General features: G+C 49.8%; 2 protein-coding genes across 13 annotated transcripts in view; both read right to left on the bottom strand.

The window, feature by feature from the left end:
* Positions 1 to 523: 523 nt before the first annotated feature.
* Positions 524 to 13156, bottom strand: FCRL2 (Fc receptor like 2). 2 transcript variants are annotated; one of them, XM_029935888.1, is made up of 8 exons: positions 12859 to 13156; positions 11516 to 11536; positions 8951 to 9217; positions 8433 to 8717; positions 6123 to 6410; positions 5523 to 5801; positions 5119 to 5232; positions 524 to 757 (listed from the first exon to the last, which is right to left on the bottom strand). In XM_029935888.1, exons 1-8 carry the CDS (start codon positions 12887 to 12889, stop codon positions 726 to 728), a joined length of 1317 nt encoding a protein of 438 aa, XP_029791748.1. In that variant the 5' UTR covers positions 12890 to 13156; the 3' UTR covers positions 524 to 725. The 2 variants fall into 2 exon arrangements, with proteins under 2 accessions (XP_029791748.1, XP_029791749.1); XM_029935889.1 differs by lacking the exon at positions 5119 to 5232 and having other exon boundaries at positions 12859 to 13155.
* Positions 13157 to 20499: 7343 nt separating this feature from the next.
* The window catches only part of FCRL1 (Fc receptor like 1), a 17599-nt gene continuing 10818 nt past the window's right edge, over positions 20500 to 27280 (bottom strand). For 4 of the 11 annotated variants that reach the window (XM_029935880.1, XM_029935881.1, XM_029935879.1 and 1 more), the window contains 5 exons: positions 26944 to 27000; positions 26234 to 26261; positions 24972 to 25054; positions 24696 to 24764; positions 23146 to 24219 (listed from right to left, as the gene is read on the bottom strand). In XM_029935880.1, the coding sequence (XP_029791740.1) occupies positions 23918 to 24219; positions 24696 to 24764; positions 24972 to 25054; positions 26234 to 26261; positions 26944 to 27000 (539 nt within the window). In that variant the 3' untranslated portion in view covers positions 23146 to 23917. Of the gene's footprint in view, positions 20986 to 22419; positions 24220 to 24695; positions 24765 to 24971; positions 25055 to 25711; positions 26041 to 26233; positions 26262 to 26943; positions 27001 to 27280 lie in introns of those variants that run through there. The other 7 variants (XM_029935887.1, XM_029935878.1, XM_029935884.1 and 4 more) reach the window with 6 other exon arrangements.

Below are 27280 nucleotides of genomic sequence, written 5' to 3'. Positions count from 1 at the left end.
TGGCCACTCGGGTGGAAATTTCTATTTCTCGTTGTTAGCTTTTTCAAAAGTGATAAGTAAGATAATGATATTGCCTCAGCTTTAATTTTTTCTCCTATAAACTCTCCTTAGAACTTCATCTGCTTCTGTCTCATCAGTTTATCTCTCTCTTTCATTTATTGTACACATCTTATATTCCCCACAAGACACTATGTCCCCTGTGGAAATAAACTCCATTTTACTCATATTTTCACACGTTTAAATATCTGACAAAAACTCTCTCATACACTGTAAGTACTCCATAAATAATCTTGGTTATGTGAATTACAAAATTCATTTAGAAATATTGAATCCTGGGGTGCCTGGGTGGCTCAGCTGGCTGAGTGTCTAACTCTTAGCTTTGGCTCAGGTCATGATCCTAGGGTTTGTGTTGGGCTCCATGGGGAGCTTGGAGCATGCTTGAGATTCTCTCTCTCTCTCTCTCTCTCTCTCTCTTTCTCCCCTTCCACCCCTCCCCTACTCATGCTCACTCTCTCAAAATAAAAAATTAAAATAAAAAGAAATGTCAACTCCCATGAAGATAACACCTAGAATTGTGCCCTTAGCACCCTGAGAAATGTAATGAATGACAGGGGTGCATATCCCAGAAAGGTACTGTGTAATTCGTGCAGGTGGGAGAAGCAGAGGGTATTTCAAATCACGAATGAGGAAGGCTCTAGAGCGCCTGGTTTGAAAAGGACAAGTCCTCACCTGAGTGTATTAGCGGCCGAGCGCCCTCCTGAAAAGCAGATGGAGGAACATTCATTCTCCAGGAGGAGGCTTTGTCTCTAAGAACTCTCACCAACTTAGCCACACGCTCTCACTGGCAGGACGTAAGACTCAGAGTAGGGAATCGGTTACGTCGTGTGCGGCTGGGTACTTGTTCCCTCCAGTGCTGTCAGCTGGCCTGTCCACTCTCCCCCCCCCCCCCCCCCCCCCCCCCCCCCCCCCCCCCCCCCCCCCCCCCCCGCCGCGGATCTGACGTACCGCTTTCAGATGGCAAACCCCACGGGCATAGGTCACTGCTCCGGGATTTTTTATTGCTGTTTTAATTATTGCAAAAGTATGTGGGGCGCCTGGGGGGCTCAGTCAGTTAAGCATCTGACTTCGGCTCAGGTCACGATCTCACGGTTCGTGGGTTCAAGCCCTGCAGGACTCTGTGCTGACAGCTCGGAACCTGGAGCCTGTCTTTGGATTCTTGTCTCCCTCTCTCTGCCCCTCCCGGCCTCGAGCTCGGTCTCTCTCTGTCTCAAAAATAAATAAACATTAAAAATTTTAAAAACCCAAAAATATATGTTAACTGCTAATGACTTTACTGCCTGCCTCGTTTAGACTTTGAAGGTTCTTACTTTTTAGATGTCTTGATATTTGCACCCCCAACTCTAAAGCAGTGGTCTTGGGGTAAAGCTTGATGTTGACATTCATAAGACCCAGTGGGCTTTTCTTTACACCATTTAGCTTTGCAGAGAGATACAGAACAAGAAGCATGGCGTCTCAGCACGGATGTAGGGGCTGCGTCACCAGAGGGAGTCTGTATAGTGGTCAAGGTCAAGGGCCTCTTTCCTGGTCCCCCACCTAAGAGCTGAGGGGAGAAGTCCCCATGGACGGGAGCAGGGGCCACGACATAGGACTCGGTCAGTCTCCAGGACAGCACTGCACTTGGGGGCACGCCCGTTTGTGCTTCCCGCCAAGCGTTTGTGGTCCCACTCAGAGCCCTTCCGGTATAGTGCACGGCAATCATGAAAACCGTGCCTGGAAATATGGCCAGCGCTCCACCTTTATCGGGACTTCTGGGGACAGTGTTGGAAGGCTAATGAAAGTCTATTCTCCAAAGATAATGAGGAGCTAATTAATTTCTTCAAGGAAAGCAAGAAGGAATGACCTCAGGATTTTCTAGGAGGCCAGTCACTCAATTACAAGGCAAGGCACGCACATCTTCAAACAGTATGAAATCAGCGTACGCAACCCTAGCAACTCCTTCCTGAATAAATCACTTTTAAAATGGATTGTAGTCTATTTCCTAAGTACTTTTGAATAATAACAAAATTGATGATACCTTAGCTTCCAAAAAATTCAAAAATATTCTATAAAGTGAATATGGTATCAACAATCTTTTCTGATCTTAATGGAACAGGCAATTCGAAACAAAACCATGAAGAAATCTGGATATGTCTATAACTTGTACATTTGAAGGAAGTAAGTCTTAAGCTACTGAACACACATGTAACTATATAAGCAAAGGAAAGCAAATACATTAAATATCTGATTTGTTCCAAAGAATCGGACTAAACGGGAAAAACGCGGCCACTGACAAAAGCAAAAATTTCAGAACGAGAAAGCAAACTGGCAGATGACATAAATAATTCCAGGAGCTTCACTTCGTCCTCCAGAGGATGGGTACACTGTGCCATTCAGGAACGTGAACACGGAGGAAAGGGGGCTGAGAGCAGCCACGGGGGGTGAGGAGAATCACAGGGAAGAAGCACAGGCCACCCCCTCATTCAGTTGCAAGCAAGGAAATCGGGAGCCCTGGATAAACTCCAGAAGACCTGCGCCCCCAAACCCCCACCAGGTGCACGGAATCTTTAAAAACCAGATCACTATACTGCCATGTAAACTATTCCAGACCGTATAAAACACACAACAAGAAGGAAAACGTTGAGCTTCCTTTTGTAGAAATAGAGTAACATGGAGTCCAAACCGGAAAAGATCACAATAACGATAATCCTGGCAAATGTCACGCATTACCGTTAGTGAAAAAACTTTAAAAGAAGCTAGTTTTTCTAAAAATGCATCATCAAAATGGGATTTTTACCAGGAACACAAAGATTAGTCAACAATAGGTATTCTAGTATGATTTAATTAGTTGATTTAACAGAAGAAAGATTATATGATTGTCTTCACAGGTGTTAACAAGGTATTAGTAAAACTTAAAGTTGTTTCTGAGAGATAATCTTATAAAATAAGAACACTGGGACTTCATTAAAGGCGGTATTTTAATATAGGATACAGCAGAGAAATACTAGAAAAATTACCCCAAAAACAAGGGCCAGGCAAGCTCATCCACATAACATAACAGCTCAGAGGCCCTTGAGCATATAATTAGACGTGAAAAATAATTTGCTTAAAAACTGAAAGAGAGGAAGTAAATGTTCTATTGCTCTGTGATGGTTTCTATATTTAAAAAAAAATCAATAGTATACTGGTATATAACCTGAAAAAGTGAGAGAATTCATTACAGGGGATAAATTAGAAATTATTTTAAATAAGCAACCTCTCTCTTCACAGACATATTTTTATAATTAAAAACTACAGTGAAAGAAAAAAGCAATGTCACAATTTCTGAGGGTTAGATGGTCTGTTTAAAAATATAACTTCCTCTGGACTTGAAAATACTGACGTTCATTTTCACCATCTGGAAAAAGATTGACTGGTGAGTTTCCAAACTTTCTTTCACTTGCTGATAGTTGATGGGTCTAAGGAAACTTTCTGCAGGAACTTAAAAAGTTTATCTTGTGACTCTGCTGTCCCCAAGCTTGTCCTGTATCTTACAGATCAGTAAATGACGCCTCAGGATTCCTGGGAGGCTCAGTCGGTGAAACATCTGACTTCGGCTCAGGTCATGATCTCGAGGTTCACAAGTTTGAGCCCCGCGTTGGGTTCTGAGCTGACAGCTCCGAGCCTGGAACTTGCTTCGAAATCTGCATCTCCCTTTCTCTCTGCCTGCCCCCCTTTCTCTCAAAAATGAAATAAACATTTAAAAATTTAAAAAAAAAGTGACACCTTCCTGGAGCTGGGGAAACTTGCAAGAGGAGACTTGCTCAGGTCAGGAGGCCCTACAGGCAGGTTTGAGGCTTTCTGGCCGGGCCAGTGTGGACGCTGGGTTTTAGTTCTGTCCTCTACTGGCTGGGTGAGCACCACAGCCCCCTCGGCTCCCCCAAGTTTGTTAAACCTGGCCTGCGTTGCACACTCACACATTGTTCTTTATAATCACACACAATGCGTGTAGGGTCGCACGTGTTGGCTGGCACTATACTGGCAGGGATCGGTATGAGATACCACTGCGAGCAGCCTTCTAAATTCTTGGTCTTAAAAGTAGTGTGACAAGAATAAGGCCCGGTCGTGCTAAGGCAGCAGCTCCGTGGGAATGCCGGCCAGGGAAGGCGGTCCCACGCTTCCAGGAGGAAACGTACCCGACATTTGTTCTGAGAACTGGAGACTTTGGACAAAATGCCGGCAGAAGCCTGCATACAGGTGTTGAAGAGGGGACAGGACAGGGAAGCACCTCCCAGGCCAGGTTGGACAGGGGACACCTTCCAGGAGAGGGGCCCGGGGCTGAGCCCGCTGGCCCTGTGCGGCACTTGCCAGGGGCCGGGCATCAGGGAATCTGGTGGGCTTGGCAGGCAGGGGCTGGCATTTGTGGGGACTCGTGTGGAAATTTTAAAAATACGGCTGTGAGGTCTTGGACCTTTAGGCCTCTCTATGGAGGTGGAGACTGTGCTCTCTCCCCTTGCATCTGGTCAAGCTTGTTAGGTATGGGACCTGATGAAATTGTGGTGGACGTGCGCGACACTGTCGTTTGGAATTAGTTGGAAAAAGACATTGCAGACTCGATACCACATTTGCTTTTGAAGCAGAAGCCACCATGTACCATTGTGGAGCGTAAAGAGAATTGATGAGATTTGGGGAGATTCCCTCCCTCCCTCCTCCCTCTCTTTTCCTTCCTCTCTTTTCCTTCCTTCCTTCCTTCCTTCCTTCCTTCCTTCCTTCCTTCCTTCCTTCCTTTCTTTCTTTCTTTCTTTCTTTCTTTCCTTCCTTCCTCTTTCCTCCCTCCTTCCTCTTTTTTTCTTCCTTCCTTCCTTCCTTCCTTCCTTCCTTCCTTCCTTCCTTCCTTCCTTCCTTCCTCTCTCCTCTCTCCCTCCATTCTTTTCTCTTTCTTTCTCTCTCTCTTTCTGTCTTTCTCTCTTTCTTTCCTCCCTCCCTTCATTTCTTTCTTTTCTTTTCCTCTTTCTTTCTCTCTTTCCTTCTTGTCCAATCGATACCAGTAATGGAAAGCTTCACAGCAATAAAGGCAATCCAAACAAATGGTAGAGGACCAACCTGACGCCTTGCGGAACCTGCAGTAAATCAGCAGGCCAGCAGCAGCGCACGCAGGGACAGCCAGCAGCCCGAGAGCTCTGTCTGTGACGTGGTCTTTTCTGTAGCTGCTGGTCGCTGAGGGAAGAGACGAGCACGTCAGCTTCCGAGGGTAAAGGCTTGGGTCCTGGAATGCCTGTCGATGCTATGCAGGAATGCCAGTCCCGCAACGTTATCTAAGCGTCAGGTGCACTTTCCAGGTATGTGTGGAGAAAAAGAAGCAGCTGGACACGGACATCACTTTCTCCAACCTTGCCCACCACCTAGACCTCCGCCTACCTTCCGAACACCCGGCGTGGTGCCAATGAAGACGGCAGGGACAGAGCCACTGGTCATAATGCTCACGTATCCAGGGACCGTCAACCCACCTGAGATACGGAGCGGCACCACCTCGCTGCGCTGGGCCCCGAGACCATTGTCAGCTTCGCAGGAGTAGTTTCCAGAATGTTCTGCAGTCACAGAAAGGTTGAAGGAGGCTTCTCCTCCAAAGGGGTCTGAGCTGTTCCCCAGGGCATTGTCCTCATGGTAAAACCGGTACAGGATGGGGGGAGAGCCCCTCTGGGCCTCACAGCGAAGCTCCACCACGTCCCCCTCCATGGCCGGGGCCCTGGGTGCCCTGATGGTGAGGACTGGGCGGGATGCTGGCACTGAGGGAGACAGGGAGCCAGTGGACAGAGTTTGTGGGGCCGTAGTACACACAGACCCCCCAGACTAGGACCTCAGCAAAGGGCCTGGCCTCTCTGACCCTCAACTATGTCCTTAGGAATTTGGGGGAATATCAGTTTGGGGGTGCTATCTAGAGACGGGGTCATTTGTCATTCTCAACTTGTGTGTTTCTAATGCCAGTCCAGCCCCCTTTCATTCTCTTCTAGGAAAACAAAGGCATCCACGGTTTAACTTGCAAGGGCAACCCAGCCGTGGCCTCGGCTCCGGGGTTTCTGTCTGGGCTGAATCAGAGCGCAACTCACTTTTTACAAGGACACTCAGCACCTTGCTCTGGGTGGGGCCGAGGCCGTTGTCAGCTCTGCAGTAGTAGCCACCGGTGTCATGCTCCTGCACAGCCGCGACCTGCAGCTCCGCCACCCGGGAGCACTGGGTCTTCCGTCCCACGCTGGTTCCTGTGGCCTCTCTGTGCCAGGAGAATGTGATGTCTCCTGTGCCTTCAGCCACTGAGCAGAGCAGGACCAGAGTCCCCCCTTCGATCACCTGGCCGTGGGGGGCCCGCATCTCTAAGCTCACGTTAGAGACAGGCACTCCTAGACAGACAGAAGGTGGCAGGGGAGGGGCGCCCGGGGGGCTCAGTCGGCTGAGCGTCCTACGTCAGCTCGGGTCACGATCTCGCCGTCTGTGGGTTTGAGCCCCACATCAGGCTCTGTGCTGACAGCTGGGAGCCCAGAACCTACTTCAGATTCTGTGCCTCCCTCTCTCTCTGCCCCTCCCCTGCTCATGCTGTCTCTCTGTGTCTCTCAAAAATAAATAAAAAACATTAAAAAAATTAAAAGAAAGAAAAAGAGCCCAGCTTTGGCTCAGGTCACGATCTCTCATTCGTGGGTTCGAGCCCCACGTCGGGCTCTGTGCTGACAGCTCGGATCCTGGAGCTGCTTCGGATTCTGTGTCTCCCTCTCTCTCTGCCCCTCCTCTGCTTGCTCTCTCTCTCTCTCTCTCTCTCAAAAATAATAAACATTAAGAAAAATTTAGAAGGTGGCAGGTGAGAACCTGACCACAGGGTCCTCTGGGACCAGGGGGTGCCTGGCCTCCGTCTCTAACGCCAGAAGCCGGTGCTCGTGTGATTTACTGTAAGAACACAAAGGTAGGGAATCCGCAGTGAGCGCCCTCGAAGAATGTGGATGGAGATTCTGCGGGCCCCGCCCAGGCCCACCTAGTTTCGTGGGATCACTGAAGACTGTGTGATGGGTCATCCGCTCCGTGAGGCAGGCGGCATTTCTGGGGGGAGGCGTCGCTGTGCAGAGCGCTGCCTTGTGCACAGAGCGAAGGGTCCCCGGCAGCATCAGCCTTATGTTGGAAGAGGCACTGGTCCCGCTAACAGTATCAGTGACAATTCCTTCATCAGTCCCAATTTCCAGGCTCAGCACGAATCACAGCCCCTCCTCCGACTGCCTAGTCCACTCCGATGTCTGCTTTCCCGGACGCTCCGTCTAGTCCCCTGACCTGGGGGCACCGTGTGCCTTACACCGCAGCCTGCGGGGCCACCTGCACTGGGAGCATCTTTCGAGCCCAGCAGACCCCCAGGGATGACTGAAGGCACGACTGATGGATAGGACTTTAATCAACAAGAGAAAGGTCGTAAGGAGTGTTTAAAAGAGAAGAAAAGCTCTGAATGGAGTATTTGTCCTTCACTAATGGCAAACCACGAATTAATTATGGTTTCAGCCGATCCTAGGAATGTGACCTTCTATTTTTTAAAAGTTAATTTATTGTGAAAGAGACAGAGAGTGTGCGAGCAGGGGAGGGGCAGACAAAGAGGGAGCATCTCAAGCAGGTTCCACACCATCAGCACGGAGCCCACATGGGGCTCAAACTCACAAGACCATGAGATGATGACCTGAGCCGAAATCAGGAGTCAGACGCTTAACCTCAGGGAGCCACCCAGGCGTCCCGCAATGTGACCTAAAAGTCAATCTGAAATTCCTGGATCTGCACGAGGTCATCTGCATGATAAACCAAAAACCAAAACCCAAAAAACCCCTGCAGTGTCTTCCCGACAAAGATGTCTAGACCTGAAACAATGCTTTTCTTAATAACTCCCAGCCCAGCTCCTGCCTATACCCCGTGCATCTCTGCGCCTCTTTCACCGGCTGCTTGGGATGCAGCTGATTCAGGAACGGCTTAATAAAGCCAAATCGATCTTCACAGTTACTCCGTTGGATTCTGGGTTTTTTTTTTAATTTTTTAATGTTTATTTATTATTGAGAGACACAGAGAGACAGAGCATGAGCAGGGGAGGGGAGGAAGGAGGGGGAGACACAGAATCTGAAGCAGGCTCCAGGCTCTGAGCTGTCAGCACTCGAACCCATGAACTGGGGGATGGTGGCCTGAGCCGAAGTCGGACGCTCAGCCAACTGAGCCCCGCCAGGTGCCCCAGGATTCTGTTTTTTAACAGGGACTTTGTCCAATTGTAATTTTTATGAAATACCCATTTCTAGCTCAGTTCCCACTTTCCACAAGATCAGGAATTGCACAAGGACCCAAAGACCAGCTGTCCGAGGCGAGGCTGTAGGATCCTCCTTGTCCCCGTGCTCAGACCCACTCACACTTACTCCGCACGTGAATCTGGGATTGGGGGCTCTGTTTTGTGACGCTGGGAGTCACCGTCTCTGCCTTGCACCAGTAGGACCCTGAGTCTTCAGCCCACATGGCAGGGAGCCTGAGCTCTGGGGATCTGCTCCAGCAGGACCCCAGGGCTCGGCCATCTCTGAAGAAGCAAAATCGGAGCTGAGCACTTGACCTCTGTGGAGACAGCCGAGTCTCACAGGTCAGGGTCACTGGGCTCCCCTCGGTGGGTCGGAAGGGGCTGACTGTGAGCACAGGGCGCAGAAATAGCTCTAGAAAGAAGGATCACAGTGAGATGGAGGCTCCTGCTGAGAAGCACCCCCAGCAAACAAGACGGTCAGACCGGACATGTCCCCCCAGACATGTCTCTCGCCTGCTGTCGACCCACAGGACTCTGGGTCACATCCGGTCGAGGGGGCAGGGGGCAGGTTTCCCCTCCGGGGCCCGCCCTGCTCTGTCTGCTGCCCTCCCGTCCAGCCCGGCTCCCGCAGAAGGAAGGCTTTACCTTGAACTGTGATCATTACACTTCCTGAAGTTTCCTTCCTTGGGAAGAGACCTAGAGTAGCAGCAACCACACAGGAGTAATTGCCACTGTCACTCAGAACCGCTCTTCGGATAGAGAGGTCTAAGACTTTATCTGAAAGCTGTATCTGGTCTCCGTCCTTATAATGTGCCACAGTCTTGACCGTCCACCAGTCCTTTTTCTTCTGGCATGTCACTTCTACTCTGTCTCCTTCAAAGACAGCAGAGGGAGCCCTGAGGGTCAGCCAGTCTGCAAGAGAGGGGGGAGGGGGCCTGGACCTGCCGTCTGCCTGGGGCACCCAGATGTCGGGCCGGCTCTGTGCCAGTGGGCAGCCAGAGGGCATCCACGTAACCCCTTCCCCTTCGGCCCGACGGAGGTCCCAACCCGTGCCCTAATAACTCAGGGCTGCCTCCTGTTTTTTTCCTGGGGGGTGTCCGAGTCAGCTTGGGCCCCTGAGACAAAACACCGTGGGCTGGGGTCTTGTCAATGACAGACATTTATTTCTCAAGGTCCTGGAGGCTAAAATCCAAGATCAAGGTGTCGGCACAGCTGGGTTCTGGGGTGGGTGGGGGTCTCTTCCGGGCTGGAGACTGCAGACCTCTAGTGTGTTTGCGCATGCAGCTCTCTAGCCTCTTTTTCTAAAATTTTTTTAACGTTTATGTAGTTTGGGGAGACAGGGAGACAGAGCATGAGCTGGGGAGGGGCAGAGAGAGAGAGGGAGACACAGAATCGGAAGCAGGCTCCAGGCTCTGAGCTGACAGCCAGATGCGAGGCTCAGACCCACAAACTGTATGAACATGACCTGAGCTGAAGTCAGCCGCTCCAGTGACTGAGCCCCCCAGCGCCCCATCTGGCCTCTTTTCTAAAGTCCCTAATGGCATCTCCAGGACCTCACCTCCACGACCTGACTACCACCCAAGGGCCCCATGCCCAGATACCATCGTCTGGGGATTGGGGGGAGGGGACTCAAGCACTGAGTCCATTGCAGGGATGTCAGTGCAAACGTATTCTTCTACGTGGGTACTGGGAGCCCGGCTGGAGTTCTCCTGCTCAGCTCTCCCTGTCGGGGACATCACACGGGGACCATGGTCCTCAGGGGCACTTTGCTTTCCTGCCCGCTGTGCTTGTATCCAGCCGTTGAAGGCACTGCACTGCGCTCTAAGTTCACCTTCTGCCCCGTCTTCTCATTTTGCCAGAGGAAACCACCACGGGGCCCAGATCAGGGGAGTAAACTGGCCCCTGGGATGAGATCTGGGGTCTCAGCTCTCAGAACGTCCCCCTGAGTGTTTTCCACAAAAGTCCCCGTCCATTCCGTGTCGAAGAAGGTGGAGCTGAGCTTCAGCCCGAGGGTCAGCTCTTAGGTGACTGACTCTCATGAGAAAGAAAAAGTCACTGCCAAAAACGTCCTCCCCGCAAGCTGTGTCTCACACCAGACCGCATTCAGTGTGGGGGACATTTGCATTGTATTTTAGGGTTGTAGTTGAGGATTCTGACCTCAAGGTGAGGAACTGAGTTTTATCTCAGACAAAAATCTTCAAGGGTAGGGGTGGTGAAAGCCCGCAGAGGTCCGTCCTTGAGGCAAAGCACCTCCTAAAATACCCCTGCAGAGCCAGAGCCGGAGCCTTTGACAGGAGGCTGGTGAAATTTGTCAGGATAATTTTTGGAAAACATGCAACGGGCTGCTCCAGGCGGAGAACCAGATTCACCTGTTGGACACTGGGGGACAATCTGGGTTATAAAGCATGAAATTAGGAGGGCAGACCAGGTGGGCTGCAGCAACGATCAGATTAACTGGAGAGTTTTGCCCTCCTTCGGTGATGGAGACTGGATCCCGTGGGACTTAGAATCCAGCTGAGTTTTGAACCGCCAGTACAGACTAGCGTAGGGGGAGAAGGCTGTCCCGGGAAGGGGAGACACTCTGCGTCCTGGTCCGGGATGCCGTGAGAGGCACAGGACGGGCAACTGCGTGGGCCGGGGGCTGCAGGCGACGGCGTGAGCCCTGAGTCTGTCACTGAGGCTCATCCATGGGACAGAATGAAGCAGCAGAGGGGTCCCGCTCCTGAGCGAGCCCCGGGAGTTGTCCCCGGCATCCCTGCTCCGTCAGTGCCTCGCCTTTGAAGGGGAGATGGGAGTCTGTCATCCCAGGACGGTTCTGCGGGGCCCCAGGACCCCGTCCACCGGTGGTGGCGGCTCCCCGGCCAGAGAGGCAGCGATGGCACAAGACTGTCCTGATCTCGCAGACGCTCTTAGCCAGAGCCGCGAGGACCTTCAGCCAGACCTCGAGGAGGAGCTGGGGGCCCAGGGCCCAGAGAGCCTGCTCCCACGCGGGCCCCATCCAGCCCGCACACGTCCTCACGCCCCCTGCCCTGCGGGCTGCGGCGGCGCAGCGGACTGGGGCCTGGGCAGCCGGGTGCGCCCTGCTCCCCCAGCCGGGCAGAGCAGTCCCCGGGGCACAGCGACAGCGGAATGTCCCTGAGGCTCCCCTTGCCCCACTCTGCAGGACCCCGTGGGAGCTGGACTGAGAGCAACAGGGACGCGATGACTCACCTGATTTTCCGCTGACTGGAGCTGCGGAGACATCAGAAACCTGAGGTTAGCCCAGAGCGCTGGCCCCACGATTCAGAAATCTACTTCCCTGCTAAGGCGCCCCCAGGCTTCCCATCGCCCCCCTTTTTTGTCCTCTACTCCTTTATTACCAACAATCCCTCCCCCAGACTCCAACCGGCCCCCCCTCGTGTCACACCCACAAGGCGGTGCAAACCCATCCCTGGACTGAAGGGCACACCCGGGGCGCCTCCCAGGGTGTCCGGCGATTCTCCCGGTTCCTTGTCCCTCCCGCATCACCCTCAACCCCCTGCACACCCAGGGTGCCGACCACACCACAACACGACACCCCCGGTCACCAAGAGTCCATCAGGAACCGCACCAGTCAGAGCACGTGGTGTAAAGCCGGACTTCATGCCTGACTTAAGCTTTGATGCTGAGGCAGCCACACGGAGACTGTCATGGCCGCGGGCTGCGGACCAACCGCCAGCCCCCCCGCCCCCCACGCTAAGACTCCTTTGTGTCAGGGATCGCCACTGATTTCTGTAGCTGACCCTTCAGACCGTTTGCTTGACTCTCTTCTCACGCTTCAAGTTCCCACTCACTTGTTTTATCCGCAAGAGAGTGAGCCCCTGAAACCGTGGGCCCCCAGACCCCCTCCCCAATATGAGCAGAGCCCCAGACCCGTGCTCTGTCTCTCCCCTCCGCCTCGCTGTGTGGTCCCGGGGGCGCCGTGTAACTGCCAGGCCCTGTAAATAATCCACCTGTTGTTTTTCAGTTTGCTGACCATTAATACGAAGGGCATCTTGGGGTCTTAATAAGGTGCACGAGGGCTGGACCAGCTACAGCCTTGCTTATCGATGAGCTGAGAACAGCACACACAGTTTTGAAAGCTGAACCCACCTTCAGCGGAGTCCTTCTCCCTGGCCATGTTTTATAAGAGAGTCCTTCTACTCATTAACAAATGTTAGTGCCTCTTGTTTCCCTGGTGGCCCACGGCTCAACGCAGGAGCCACAGCCAAGGGTGTCCATGTGTGTCTGAACCCAATCTTGGAGAGACATGTGTGCACAGTTCTCATGGAGGAGTCGTAAATGTTGAAATTATGAAAACGGTATTCATGAGAACATATTACTCTGAATTATCTAAGATCATATGCCTTGAACACTAAGGGAGAGAATGCATCGCCGTCTTGACATTCTAGGGACCCAGTATTTCAGCTCAGACTCTGCTATCTAAGCATGAAGCATTTCCACTAACCCCCGGGCTCCGATAAGCCCTTCAGCTTCCAGGACCTGGAGACCCCATCTGCTGCCACCTCCATCCTAACTCAAAGTACGGGACTCACCAAAGATGACCAGCAGTGACCACAGCAGCATGAGGACCCGGGTCAGCTATCCAAAAAGAGATGTCCCTTCGGCCACCTGCTGGGGTCTGTCTGCAGGGAATGGAAACCGCTTTCCTTAGTAAGTTTTGTGCAATTAGCAAAAAAAGGAAGTAGAAGGGTTTGTCAGTGTCTGGCCGAGGTCTTCTTTCCGGTAAGTGCTGCGCGGAGACGATGGTCCCTCTAGAAGCTGAAGAAACCCCTCCTCTAGGAGCTGATGACAGTTAGCACTTACATATGTCTGCTGGCGACTTGGGCGCGGCTCTGAGTGCCTTGCGCTCAGAGTTATGTGGGCCCTGAGCAAGCTTCCGGAGTGTGTAGTGTCCCTGCTACACAGCCGGGTAACCGAGGCTCCAGAAAAACACAAGTGCTTGACCAGGAGCAGCTTGGTCACTTTCCAGGAGTCATAGCTGGGGGTCAAACTCAGGCGACCCCATTCTCCAATCTGGCTCTCAAACACTGTCAGATCTTCTCAATGTTCCTGAGGACAGGAGGGTCATTCCTGCAACCACACAGGTTCTCCGGTGAAGCTTTCTTAGCCTCCCAGAATGGGATGTTGCTAAGACTCAAACCACTTGCTCTGGTATCATTGAAAACATTGTCCTCTTCCGTATTTCTAATCCACAATGCTCTTTGGACCACACACTGCTCCCAGTGCAGTCACATCTCCAGGGCCCGTGTCCCCAAAGCCGGGTGTCACTCCCTTGTCATTAGATGTGGCCCTCATAGGTGTTGTGTGTAACAGCCCCCTCGAGCAGGCCGAACAGGCTGGTGCATGTTGCGGTTTTGGACTATATGTAGCAGGAAGCTTTAAATCACACAATCAGAGGTATTTGTAACCTGTGGACTGACTGGTAGCGAAGTAATCATAGACACAGTGTCGTCTGCTCAGGCGAATACTCAACATCATCACTCAGAAACGCAGGTCTCCGTGGGGAAACTTCAGTGTGCGGATGTGGTGTCCTACATCATATCATCAAAGTCTACTTCATCACAGTGTAAAGAGAAAGTGCTGCGAACACCCAAGAAGACGGGTAAAAACAAACTGTACGTCCGTGTGCTACCGAGCAGCCGTTAAGATGATTCTGTACAATATTTAATAGCAGTAAAAGTTGTTCATGATATATTGTTAAGGAAAAAGGGGCTGATGAATGCAAATTACTTGCTGCACATTATCCTCCCCCTCAATTGTCCAAAAAAAATGTGTGGGCAATAAACACCAAATGTTAATGTGACCATATTTGAATCATGCAATTAAAGGTGGCTTTTGTCTCCCTCATTTTTCTTATCAGTGTGTTCTAGTATTCTTGTATAGTATATAGATTATAACTTGTGTTATACATATATAGACTATAATTAGAATATAATATAATAACATGTAATATATCGTGTCTTATTTATTACATAGAACATATAGAATGTTATATATAGATATCATATGATATATAGCATATTCTAATATATTATTATATATTCTATAATATTCTATATATTTATGGATATAATTTATAGAATTATATATATTCCATATTCTATATAATATTCTAGGACATTATATGTTCTAATTATCTATATATCTAGTATTCTAGTATTCTTATATAATATATAAGCATATATTTGTTTTACATTATATATTAATATATTATTGTTGAAACATAATTATAATATATAACATTTTTAAATGACATATATTAAAATAAATGTTATATAATACATAATATCAAATAAACATTATGTAGTTAATATATATGATATAAAATAAACATATGCTATTTATACATTTCTTTTTTTTAAATTTTTTTTATAATAGTTTATTGTCAAATTAGTTTCCATATAACACCCAGTGCTTCTCCCCACACGTGCCCCCCACCATGACCATCACCCCCCTCCCCCCGCCCCCTCCCCCTCAGTCCATGGTTCGTCTCCAGTATTCAGTAGTCTCCCTTGATCTGTCCCTCACTCTTCCCTGCTCTCTTTCCCCCTTCCTCTCCCCATGGTCCCCTGCCAGGTCTCTCCTGTTAGACCTATGAGTGCAAACATATGGTATCTGTCCTTCTCTGCCTGACTTATTTCGCTTAGCATGACACCCTCAAGGTCCATCCACTTTCCTACAAATGGCCAGATTTCATTCTTTATCATTGCCATATAGTACTCCATTGTATATATATACCAATCTTCTTTATCCATTCATCAGGTGATGGACATTTAGGCTCTTTCCATGATTTGGGTATTGTTGAAAGTGCCGCTATGAACATTGGGGTACATGTGCTCCTATGCCTCAGCACTTCTTTCTCCCTTGGGTAAATCCCTAGCAGTGCTATTGCTGGGTCATAGGGGAGTTCTATGGATAGTTTTTTGAGGAGTCTCCACACTGTTTTCCAGAGCGACTGCACCAGTTTACATTGCCACCAACAGTGTAGGAGGGTGCCCGTCTCTCCACACCCTCGCCAGCATCTATAGTCTTTTGATTTGTTCATTTCTAAAAAATTCATGAAAAATAAGACCCAGTGTTGGCCTCTCTTGCCTCAAAGTGTATCAGGCTTCACTACGGGAATCTTCCGCGGGGCTGATGGTGCACTTGACTTTGGAAGAGGGTGCGTGTTTCTCTCCCTGGGACAGAGCTCCCCTCCCAGCTGCTGGTCCAGCCCTTGGCTGTGGAAGGAAGGGCTTCCAGGGGGTCTGTGGCTCCTTCTTGTCCTGCCCAGTCAGGACGGCAGGGATTCTGAAGGACGACGGTGAATTAAGGAAGAAAATACAGGAAAAGGCATCTGCAGAGGGCAGAGGAAGGGCTGGCGTAGGACGGGCGGTAGGTACTGGTTTTTCAGACCTCTGTGCAGAGTTTTCAAAATATGTGTGATTTCACTGTCCTGTATGCGAATGTGGCCTCTTGTGCTGAGAATTAGTTCTTTTCCATGGCGTTTTCAAACGATGGTGGGGTGTGGTTTGTGCACAAGTGGGTGATGCAGGGGAGAGAAACATGCGTTGTCACAGTGAAGTAGGGGACCTTGGGGAGGCAGCAAGTCCTCAAGAGGACAGGCATCTGAGTGCTCCCACAGCTGACAGATGGCAGACATTCACATGTGGGTGGACACGAGCTGGGGCACATCTAGACTCAGATGCAAACTAGGGGCCATGGCCAGAGGCAAGGAGCTCAGTGGTTCATTGGATAGCAAAGTAAATTCATGTTCAAGGTTACAGTGGAGGAAGTGAAACTGTGGGCGGGGGGGGGGGAGGTGGGGGAGTTGGCGAGGGGGATATTGGCCAAAAGGAGAGAGAGAAAAATCCTGTGCAGGGATATTTGGCCACGGGAAAGATGGAGTCACAGGTGCCGCAGAGAAACAGAGTTACATAAAGACTCGAAAGCCTCTCAGATGGACCAGGTAGACCCTTGACTTGAAGGTCCTGTGGGTCACAGCATACACATGGGTACTGTGTCACATGCAGAGCAACAGTGTCCCCACAAGGTACAGTGCCAAGGCGGGGTGTGCAGGGACTGAGACAGAGTCTTCATGAAATACAACTCAGAACAAAATAAATACCATCTCCCATTTGAGGGAGTTACTAGGATAGTCACAATAAGAAAATGAGGTTGGTTAACTTCAGAGATCTCTGAAGAGTATTTGGTTGACCTTGTGGCCACAAGACCGCAATGACTGAATGAAATGTCACAACACATGTGATCTCTTGTCACAGGAATTGTTGGACCCATGGCGGTGGACATGGTCAAGACTCATGGCCATCACCCCTGTGTGGTAGGAGTTATGGTAGTCATTTCAACCGCCACCATAATTATCTTGAACAACATATGTCTTTGTTGGATGGGGTTGGACCTAGAAATTTTATGTCCAAGCTAAGAGATATATTCTTCTGGAGGTGCTAATGTTTGTGGGAGCAGAGCTGGCTAGTGGGGATCTAGATGGTGTCTCTGTAGAGACTCAACGGACATTAGTTGAGCAGACTCTTCTGCCCAGAAGATTCTCTACAATGCAATTTCTTAGTTCTTAGAATTCTTTTGGGGCCTCCATAGTCCAGAAAGCATGGCAGGGAATTGAGACCAAGAATGCCTGGAAAATTCCAGGCATGACCTTCCTGGCAGATAAGATGATGAAGATTCTCCAGAGATCCAGTTTCTCCCAGAATTACCAGCATGTTTTCTCCAGGAAATCTGAGAAACATGGGGTAAGTCTCCTTGCTGGTAGTGATTGTTCGGGGAGACTGGACTTTTACAGAGCTCAGACTCCTCTTCTTCATGAGGAAGATCATCTTTCCTCAGTGTCAGTAGAAGTTATTATAAACCCTTTTCACATGAGGCTCGCCCATTCCTGTGTGGGAGCAGAGGCGAACCCAGTCTTGAAGTCTGAGGGGAGACATGTGAAGTCTGAGGGGAGACAGAGGCACAAGGAGACTTAGTGAGGCTGTTGGTATATATCTGAGTGGCGTCTGCAGGAGAGAGCAGACCTCCTTAGGTATGTGAAAATCCCTCCTTCCAGGTGGCCTGGGCTCCCTGGGGGGAAGTGTAGCAGGCATGGAGGGGCCCCAGGGGATCAAAGACAAGTCAATCTGAAGCTTTCTATTTTCTGTTTTAGTTGCATGTGTGCGGGTTTTCCAGAAGGTGCATGGTGGTCACTTTCCAGGCAGAGAGACCGACGGCCAAGGGGAACTCTGGTCCACAGGGGACCCTTGGGAGGCCACGCACACTGACCCTTCTTGGAGTGAGCTTCCTTGGGTGACTTCCTGGCAGTAGAACATCTGCTGGAGCAGAAGGAGGACCAGCCGCCAAGATCCAGACTGCACTTCCGGCTTCCCGTGCAGACTTCCTTCCAAGGGATTCGCTCCTCCCACACGCTCTGCTCGCAGCTCCTTCTCACTTTGGGAGGCCGTGATTTGCCCGTCCGAGGAAGTGGGCATTCATTCACTCATTCATTCAGTGATGCATAAATGTTACATAATTTTTTAAATGCATAATTAAAGAGGTGAAAGAGAAGGGAAATTCCTCCATTACAGAGAAGAAAATAAAGAGGAAGTGAAAACAGAGTATTACCCATGTAAATCAACATTCCTGGTATCGTGGGGACAAAATGTGACATGAGATGATTTTTATGAGCTTGGCGTTTCATCCAGGAGGAACTAGGAGACAAAACCGTGAGCTTGAGAACAGTAGAAACTTGAAACTAAAACACATAAAATCTGGGCCATCAGAAGACTTCCTTTTTTTTTTTTCTTATATTTCACAAAGCTTTATTCACTTAGTGTATACTCAACAAATATTACAGTTAGGCCATTAATTCATAGCACTAATGAAAACGTGGGCTTTCTTAGACCTTTTTTAAAAAGTAGTTTATTGTCAAATCAGTTTCCATACAACACCCAGTGCTCTTCCCCACAAGTGCCCTCCTCCATCACCACCACCTCTTTTCCCCCCTCCCCCTTCCCCTTCAACCCTCAGTTCATTTTCAGCATTCAATAGTCTCTCAGGTTTTGCTTCCCTCTCTCTCCCCAGCTCTCTTTCCCTCTTCCCCTCCCCCTGGTCCTCCATTAAGTTTTCCCTGTTCTCCTGTTAGACCTATGAGTGTAGTGTAAACATATGGTATCTGTCCTTCTCTGCCTGACTTATTTCGCTTAGCATGACACCCTCAAGGTCCATCCACTTTCCTACAAATGGCCATATTTCATTCTTTCTCATGGCCATGTAGTACTCCGTTGTATAGTTATATAGACCACATCTTCTTGATCCGTTCATCAGGTGATGGACAATTAGGCTCTTTCCATGTTTTGGCTATTGTTGACAGTGCTGCTATGAACATTGGGGTACATGTGCTCCTATGCATCAGCATTTCTCTATCTCTTGGGTAAATCCCTAGCAGTGCTATTGCTGGGTCATAAGGGAGTTCTATGGATAGTTTTTTGAGGAACCTCCACACTGTTTTCCAGAGCGGCTGCACCAGTTTACATTGCCACCAACAGTGTAGGAGGGTGCCCGTCTCTCCACACCCTCTCCAACATGTGTAGTCTCTTGCTTTGTTCATTTTAGCCACTCTGACTGGCGTGAGGTGGTATCTCAGTGTGGTTTTGATTTGTGTTTCCCTGATGATGAGTGATGTTGAGCATCGTTTCATGTGACTTTCCTTTTAATAAAAGAGTGGCTTGGTGGGGAAAAAATTCACCCGCAAGCACAAAGATTACATAATCTGGTCTTTCTGTGAGCCCTCGGGGAAAATGGACAGTTTCCCCTGAAATATGAAAACCCCAAGATGAGGCCACTCCCGGGCGTGCTCTGGGAAGCCCCACATGAGTAATTACCATAAAAAGTGGTCCCGGGCCAGTGACACCCCCAGGCCTTGCAAGAAGCACATACAAAATGGCTTTTGAGGGACAGACAGAGAAGCCCAGGTCACATGAGACTCCTATAATGCACAGGAAGTGTCTCAATTTACAGTCACAAACCCCACCAAATTACAATGACTAAGATTCAGAAAACGTGACAAATGCAGGCTTAAATACCTAAAACTCCAGGCAGAAGAATTACAATGAATTAAGTGTATTTAATCTAGTTTAAGGTGGTTAAAATAATAAAATGAAGTGTGACACTCATAGAGTAAAAGAGAAACTTGAGAAGGAATAATAAAAATAATTTGGTTTTGGAGCATTTAATGTGTGTCCGGTACAGCTGGAAGCGTTTACAACAAACGGTTTTACCTCACGAGCAAGGCGGCCGTGTGTTAGATACAACTGCTATCCCAATTTTAAGCATGAAGAGACTTTATTTTTTTAATGTTTATTTATTTCTGAGAGAGAGAGAGAGTGCAGGCAGGGGAGGGGAAGAACGGGCAGGGGAGAGAGGACTTGACGCAGGCTCCACGCTGCTGACAGCACAGGGCCCATCTCGGGGCTCGAACTCACGAACCAGGAGATCGTGACCTGAGCCGAACTCGAATGCTTAACCAACTGAGCCTCTCAAGAGCCCCCAGAAATAGAGTTTAAATAGTTTGACTCATTTTGCATATCCAGTACATGGTGGGGCTCCCACGTAAATCCAGGAAAAAAGTTCCCGCTTCTGGTCCATCAGGGCCTCCATTTCATTCCTTGAGCCCTTCCTGGGTCCAAATACTTCCCAGTGGCAGATAGAATATAACATATAAAAATCTACATTCGTCCTAAAAAGGAAAAAGTTCAACATTTCCAGGGACCAGAAATAGAAACTCAAGTGAGAAAGGCAGCCAAGGGACGAGATGGGGAGGGAGCCCGAGGTAGCCCGGGCTGGGGGGCAGGGTGGGCGTGTGCAGGGACAATGAGGCACGGGTGTGGGGGACACAGCCAGTGCACTGGGAGCCCACTGTGGGACGGGCACACTCTCCTTCAACAGCAGTTCAAACTGTATTAGCATTTGGTTTTCAAAATTGTATTTAAATTCTAGTTGGTTGATGTGCCGTGCAATGTTGGCTTCAGGAGTAGAATGTAGTGATTCATCACTTACATACAACACCCAGGGCTCCTCCCAGCAAGTGCCCCCTCCATGCCCACCCCCCATCGAGCCCAACCCCCACCCCCACCCTCCAGGAGCCCTCACTGCGTTCTCAATCATTGAGTGTTAGCATTAGGCAGAAGCGCTAAACAGGACGTTCACATCACATGTGTTTTATTTGGATGAGATAAGGTAACATGGGAAAAAAAGGGAAAAAATAGACTACTTAATAAATCATAGCAGATAATTCATATCTATTTGAAAAAATGGCCTGATCTCTGTCTCATAATTTCTTTAATCCAAAAAGTAAAGTCATAATATAAATATAATATAAAACCCCAAAATAGGAAAAGCCAGAGACTTACCTCACATCAAACATACATATGATATACTGTGTGTATATATATATCAAAATTATAAAGCATTTTAAGAAAACATAAGACCATTTTTATGACATAATTGCATGAGAGGGAGGGAATATGAGGGAAGTTTCTGGAATGACGGAGAAATTTTATATCCTCATAAGAGTTTCGGTCACCTGGGTGCATGCTCTGGTCAGGCTGACGGCACTAAGCACATGGAGTGTGTGCAGCTCACTGCGTACAAATCACAGATTGTTCCTGCAAAAGCTGCAAGAAAATGGTAGATGACACTGGAAAAATACAGGAAGGATCAGCATGGGGAGTTTTGGAAGAACTACAAATTAACAGTCCATTTGTGGGGAAAATGCTCAACTGCATTAGCAGTTTTAAACTTTTTGCTTGGGAGCGCCTGGGTGGCTCAGTCAGTTAAGTGTCCGGCTTCACCTCAGGTCATGATCTTACGGTTCGTGGGTTCGAGCCCCGCGTCGGGCTCTGTGCTGACAGATCAGAGCCTGGAGCTGCTTCAGATTCTGTGTCTCCCTCTCTCTCTGACCCTCCCCTGCTCATGCTGTCTCTCAAAAGAAAAAAAAACATTAAACTGTTTAATTGAAATAACAATGGTACATTTCTCTCACAGATTGGTTATCTCATGCACTGTTGGCTAATATGTGCACTGATCCAGCCTTACGACAAGGCAGTGTAAGAGTATTTAACAAAAATGTCAAATGTGTATAGTCTAAAATGTCCTAATCCCTGATTTACAAACTTATCCTTCAGATGAATTAATAGGAACACAGAAATATGTTTGTATAAGGACTTTTATTTATTTTATTTTATTTTTAATATTTTTTATTTGGGGGGAGGGGCAGAGAGAGGGGGACAGAAGATCCAAAGTGGAGTCTGTGCTGACAGCAGAGAGCCTGATGTGGGGCTCAAACTCGTGAAGGAGCAGATCATGACCTGAGCCTAAGTCAGACGCTCCACTGACTGAGCCACCCAGGTGTCCCAGGACATTTATTTTAGTATTGTTCTTATAATATAAACATTTTGGAAACCACCAAATGTCCATCAGTGATTGAAAAGATTACAACGTATTATGATAGTATTTCATGGCACTGAACCGTTCACTTAAACTGGTTATTATGGTGAATTTTATGTTACTTGTAGTTTGCAAAACACAAAAGTATATATTATGATTTATCTCTATATAACATATACATATAGTCCTTTAAAATAGTATAAGAAGTCTACATAAAGACCTGAAAATATTTCACAATTTTTAAAGATATGTGTATTTCTAAATATTTGTGTATTTACATGCATGTATAAGAGTTTGTACAAAGAACTGAAAAATATCTGCAGAGCTAAGATTTTAACAACGCTAAGTTTTTAAACAACACACCATTTGTGGTGTTAGATGTAAGGAAGGGTCTTAGTTTTTACACTGATGCCTCTAAGTTGTTTTGATTTGTAAGAGGTGGTGAAACCGAAAATACAGACTCCAAATTGTATTGTCGCATTAAAAAAATTTTTTTAATGTTTATTTTTGAGAGAAAAAGAGTGTGAGCAGGGGAGGGGCAGAGAGAGAGGGAGACACAGAATCTGAAGCAGGTTCCAGGCTCCCAGCAGTTAGCACAGAGCCGGATGCGGGGCTCGAAATCACAAATCGCAAGATCATGACCTGAGTTGAAGTCAGATGACCAATCGACTGAGCCACCCAGGCGCTCCTGTATTGTCGCATTTTTAAAATGTTTGTGAATTAAAGAAGAAAAATTGTATTCACAAAGCTTCTAGAGGCTGCAGAAAGTACAGAACTCTGGATGTGGTAAAACTCGCCAAGATTCGATCTTACTATAAACACGGCAGCATCTAGACTGGGCCTGTGTGCACAAAATATGTCCCCAAAGTTGAGTGCAGTAACTATTCACGAAACTTCGCCTGAATCCTAATTGGCGGCAGTGACCCTAATGCACCACGTCACACACTTTGTGCAGAAGCGGGCTGGGTCCCGTCCGTGGCAGGACTGGACCTCTGTTCTGGAGACCAGTCCGGGGTTTCTGCGCACTTGTGAGGTGACAGGCGCCCATCTCCGTGTGCGGCAGCCCTGCGCAGTCACTAACCTTGCGTCCCTGCATGCTGGGTGAGCTGCCCTGTCCCTCCACCCCAAGGTCCCAAGTTCTTTCACAACCTTGTGTCCTCTTAATGAAAAGTTAGGGCACAGCTCAACCTGTGCCTAGAAGGACCAATAGGTATGGGGTTCTGGCCACAAGGTCCTTCCCACCCCTGCATCCATGTTGGTTCTCTGGGCTGGATTTAGGAATAATCTCCAGAGGAAAGCACCTGTGTGAGCAGTGCTAGAGAGCTGACCACCCCAGGATCTCTGAAGAACATATTGATTCTGAGGCTCGGAGTCACAGATGGTTCCCAAAGAGCAGAATCTTCCGGAACTTTACATCGCGTCTTCATAGTCCTCATCTGTAAGGTTTGCCTTCTTCAGCCTAAAATAGGTGGCTGAGGCATCCTGAAAGCCAAGGCACGTAGGCAGGACCAGAGCAGGGAAGACACGTGGGACAGGCCTCCCCTGGATCTCTCCCAGGCAGCATGCACGCACCCTATCATGGCACAACGTGCAGCACACGCAGCCCCGCCCCTTGGAGGACTGTGCCCCTGGGCGAGTGTGCCGCTGGTGGGCTGCAGCGGTGCCCCTGAGCATGCCGACCTGAAAGTGCAAGCCCCTCTCCCGTTCTAAGGGGGCCACTGTTAGGCAGTTCCATGGACTGGCGTTTTTTTGCAGGATTTCCGGATTTTGCACCCCTAAACTAAATTAGCGTGTCACTCACTGGAGTTCACCAAGGACATGAGTTCTGTCCAAGACGTCTGGCTTCCCCCCGACACTCGACAAAACTATGAAGCATCTATTGTGTTCGCACGCATGCCAAGGTGGAATTTCTGTGACTTTCCGGAAGCGTTTTCATATTATCAGTGATGTCTTGAATTATTCAACGTTGACACATCACTGAGTTTCAGTGGCACAAATCACTACTAGTTCAGCTTTGTTCAAGATTAATTTAGCTTTCCACCAATTGTTTGGTTAACCTCACAACACAAAGTGTGTGTGTGTGTGTGTGGTTGAACAGTATTGCAGAGTAAAGATTTTCAAGGGATGGCATGTCTAGGCCTGGCACATGCTACGGTGTAATTACAAATCATCCACGTGTCTGCTGCCAAAGGAGACATCTACGCGAGCCTCCAAAATCCCCTTGTGCAGAGATGCTTTGTTGCTACAACCAAATGTCTCTGTCCCACTGTGTGGGCAGATGAGGGAAGAGATGGGCCACGGAAACGTTTTGGTTTTCCAAAGTGGCCATAATTTTAAAAGTTTGAGGAGCTGTGTGGAGAAGAAAGAGAGATGAGCAAGAAGGAAAGAAAGAGGGGGATTCTGACTCACCTGGTCCTGGACACGCGTCCTCGGGGGCGGCACTGCGGGACAGAAGATGTGTGCTGTAAGGTGTCATTTATGTTTAAATATAAGTATTTATATGCTGCTTCTCCTATCTACTTGCCGCATATGGGATGCCGTCGATATTTTTTAGTCTTGCTTCTCTGCCTTTCACAAACACGATTTCCTTGCCGGACAAGGACAATCGCCGGTCTAGTAGGGGTGGGTGGGCAAGTAGGTCTCTGGGCATTTACACTCTCGGCATTTCTGGAGCCACCAAGTATGGACGGGACAGGTCAGGTGGGCAGATGCCGGGTGCCACAGAGTGCACGGGGCCACTCTGGGAGGGCAGGCGGCCTCCGCCACCCCCACGTGCTGCCTGACTGGGGGCGCTGAGCCGGCACCAGCGCTGGGCTCCGCTCGGGGCGGCCCCAGACCCAAGGCCGGAGCTCGGGGAGGCAGACAGCCCGAGCCACTCGCAGCCCCTGGTCACCCCGTTGGCTCCAGGAAGAGACGCACGCACGCCCTCAGTTCTCACCTGGTGGTGGCCTGTCCTGCTGCGTGCGGTACACCAAGGAGTAAACCTCCTCCCCGCTCACAACATTCACTGAAAGAGGAGAAAGGAGGCGTCGGGACACAGCCCTGTCTTCCTGCAGTAGACTCACTGCGTGCCGACCTCCTGTCACCATGAGACGAACCACGGGTTCACGGAGGCGGCGGCCGGGCCACCGCAGACGCAGGTGCGGCTGGCCGACCCAGGGCCCCTTCCCCAGCTCGCTGGAGCTGCTCCGGCCAGGCCATCGGGGAGCCTCACCGTTTCCGTACACAGACTGTCCCTGCGGAGGGGCAGGCGAGTTGACGTAGCTGGAGACCGATGGCACCGGGCTCGGAGGGCTCCTGCAGGCACAGGGGCACACGTTATCTGCGTGGCGGAGCATCCTCGGTGCTCCGCACATCTCCGCCGACCGTCGGGAGCAAGACAGTAAAGGAGAGAAGCCGGCCAGGGAGGGTCCCGGGCGGAATACTGGCTTCTGGGGGGAGTCCCGGGCACGGCTGCGTGGCGCACGCCCTGACCTGGCCGAGCAGGGCGCGGCCGGGTGGCGCTGGAGCACACAGCCCGTGAGCCTGCAGGCCGTCATCTGATGGGCTCGCGGTGGCCCCGCCCGCACCCGCATCCGGGCCCCTCACATCACATGCGCTCAGTGAATATCGAATGAAGCAGAATCGATTCACCCCGGAGGAAGACAGGGTGTCAGGCAGGACAAGAGCGTGAGGAAGGGAGAGAGGAAGGTGCGCTTGCAGGTGCACATGCCCCTGGGAGGGCGCTACTCTGGTTTGGGGGGAAATGTCTGCTGTGTCGGCATAAAAACCACACAGTATAAAAATATGCCAAGGAGGGGCGCCTGGCGGGCTCAGTCGGTTGAGCTTCCTGCTTTGGCTCAGGTCATGATCTCATGGTTTGTGGGTTCGAGCCCCGCATCAGGCTCTGTGCTGACAGCTAGCTCAGAGCCTGGAGCCTGCTTCAGATTCTGTATCTCCCTTTCTCTCTGACTCTTTCCTGCTTGTGATGTCTCTCTCTATCTCTCAACAATAAGTAAAAAACACTAAAAATTTTTTTAAATATGTCAACGAAACACTGATGTCCCCAGATGCAAAGATTTTTAAAAAGTCCCCCCGCCTCTTAACTTCTAAGGAAATTCACAGCAGTGGTTATCACTCTGGCCCCATTACAGAAATGTGCGCGGATCTTAACGCCTCCGAGATGGTTTAGGGTTCTCAGGAATTCCGTTTTCCTTCCTCCTCAGGATGACTCCCAGACCCTCAGACACGGGCTCATTGATTGAATAATCAAGTCAGTGGGGAATGTGTGAAACGGGTCAAAGCTGCGTGGGAGGGAGAGAAATCAGGGAGAACGATGCACGAATGAGCCAGTGTTTGAATGAGGAGGAAGAGCGAGCGGGTGATCAGTGACCAGGGGGCGGGGTTATAAGAACCAGCGCGTGAGACAAGGTAACTCAGAACCGGAAAGGCGGATTCTTCTGGAACATCAGTGCACACGGGGACGCGGAGCCTCACCTGCGCGGGCTTCCGGGTGGACGTCTTCCTATAAGACAAGCAGACAAGCAAACAGGTCAAAGCGGGAATCTGTTCACCACTTGTTTTCAGGTGGCCCTCGGGTGGGGGCTGTGCCTCGGGCCACGGTGCCGCTCACAAACGCCACCGCGAGCACTCAGTGACACGGGTCCTACGTCTTGCAGGTGAGAGACTCTGGCCGAGTGGCTGCGCGAGCTCCCCAGAGACACTCCCCACCAGAGCAAGGACTTGAACCCAGGCCTCCGAACGCTACCCCCTCTGGACTGTTTGCTTTGGGTTTTAACAACCACATGACCTAACGTCATGACAAGTCCTCAGACGTAGACACCGGTAGACGGGAGGTGATAGAGGGACGAGGTGCCCCACGATGCAGGAGAAGCTAGGATTCAAGGGAAGATCCACCTTGTCTCCATCTCGCTCGGCGGAGAACAGGAGTCCAAGATTAAATGCACAAATACGCATCGAATTCCCCGTGTGAGCACGGGCAGGGCTACCCCACTTAGCGCCCTGATGAAAACTAATGAGAGAACGCGGACTGTGGGGCGGGGGAAGCCTCTCGGAGAAAGTGACATTAAGCTGGAAAGAAGGAGGGATCCCGTGGTGAGCGGAACATGAGGATGCATGGACAAGCATTCCAGAAAGCAGGAAAGGCATGTGATGATGCTCGGGGGGCTAAGAGGCACGGACTTTACCTGGGGGCTGGTCCGCAGGGCTGGGATTCCTAACGGTGTTTCTCCTCCAGGGGCTGACTGGTTAAAATAGAGTCACATTTTGGTGTAAAAATTAGATCAGACAAACATAAGGTATCAGCTGGACCTGAACTGATAATACACAGTAGACAGAGGACTTGACCAAACAAACACCCTGCGTTAGTCTAATGGGTGCTGCTCCCATTCCAGGGGCTGGGAGCAGGTCCACGGGGAGGGGTGCTAGGAGCAGGTCTGCGGTGGGGGGCGGGGGGATGCTGGGAACAGGTCCGTGGCAGTGGGAGGGGGGCTGGGAGTAGGTCCGTGGCAGTGGGGGGGCTGG

This window comes from Suricata suricatta, chromosome 3 (genome assembly GCF_006229205.1).
Source record: "Suricata suricatta isolate VVHF042 chromosome 3, meerkat_22Aug2017_6uvM2_HiC, whole genome shotgun sequence".
NCBI lineage: Eukaryota > Metazoa > Chordata > Mammalia > Carnivora > Herpestidae > Suricata > Suricata suricatta.
The sequence above is the reverse complement of the archived record's forward strand: the minus strand, read 5'-3'. Positions and strand labels throughout refer to the sequence as shown.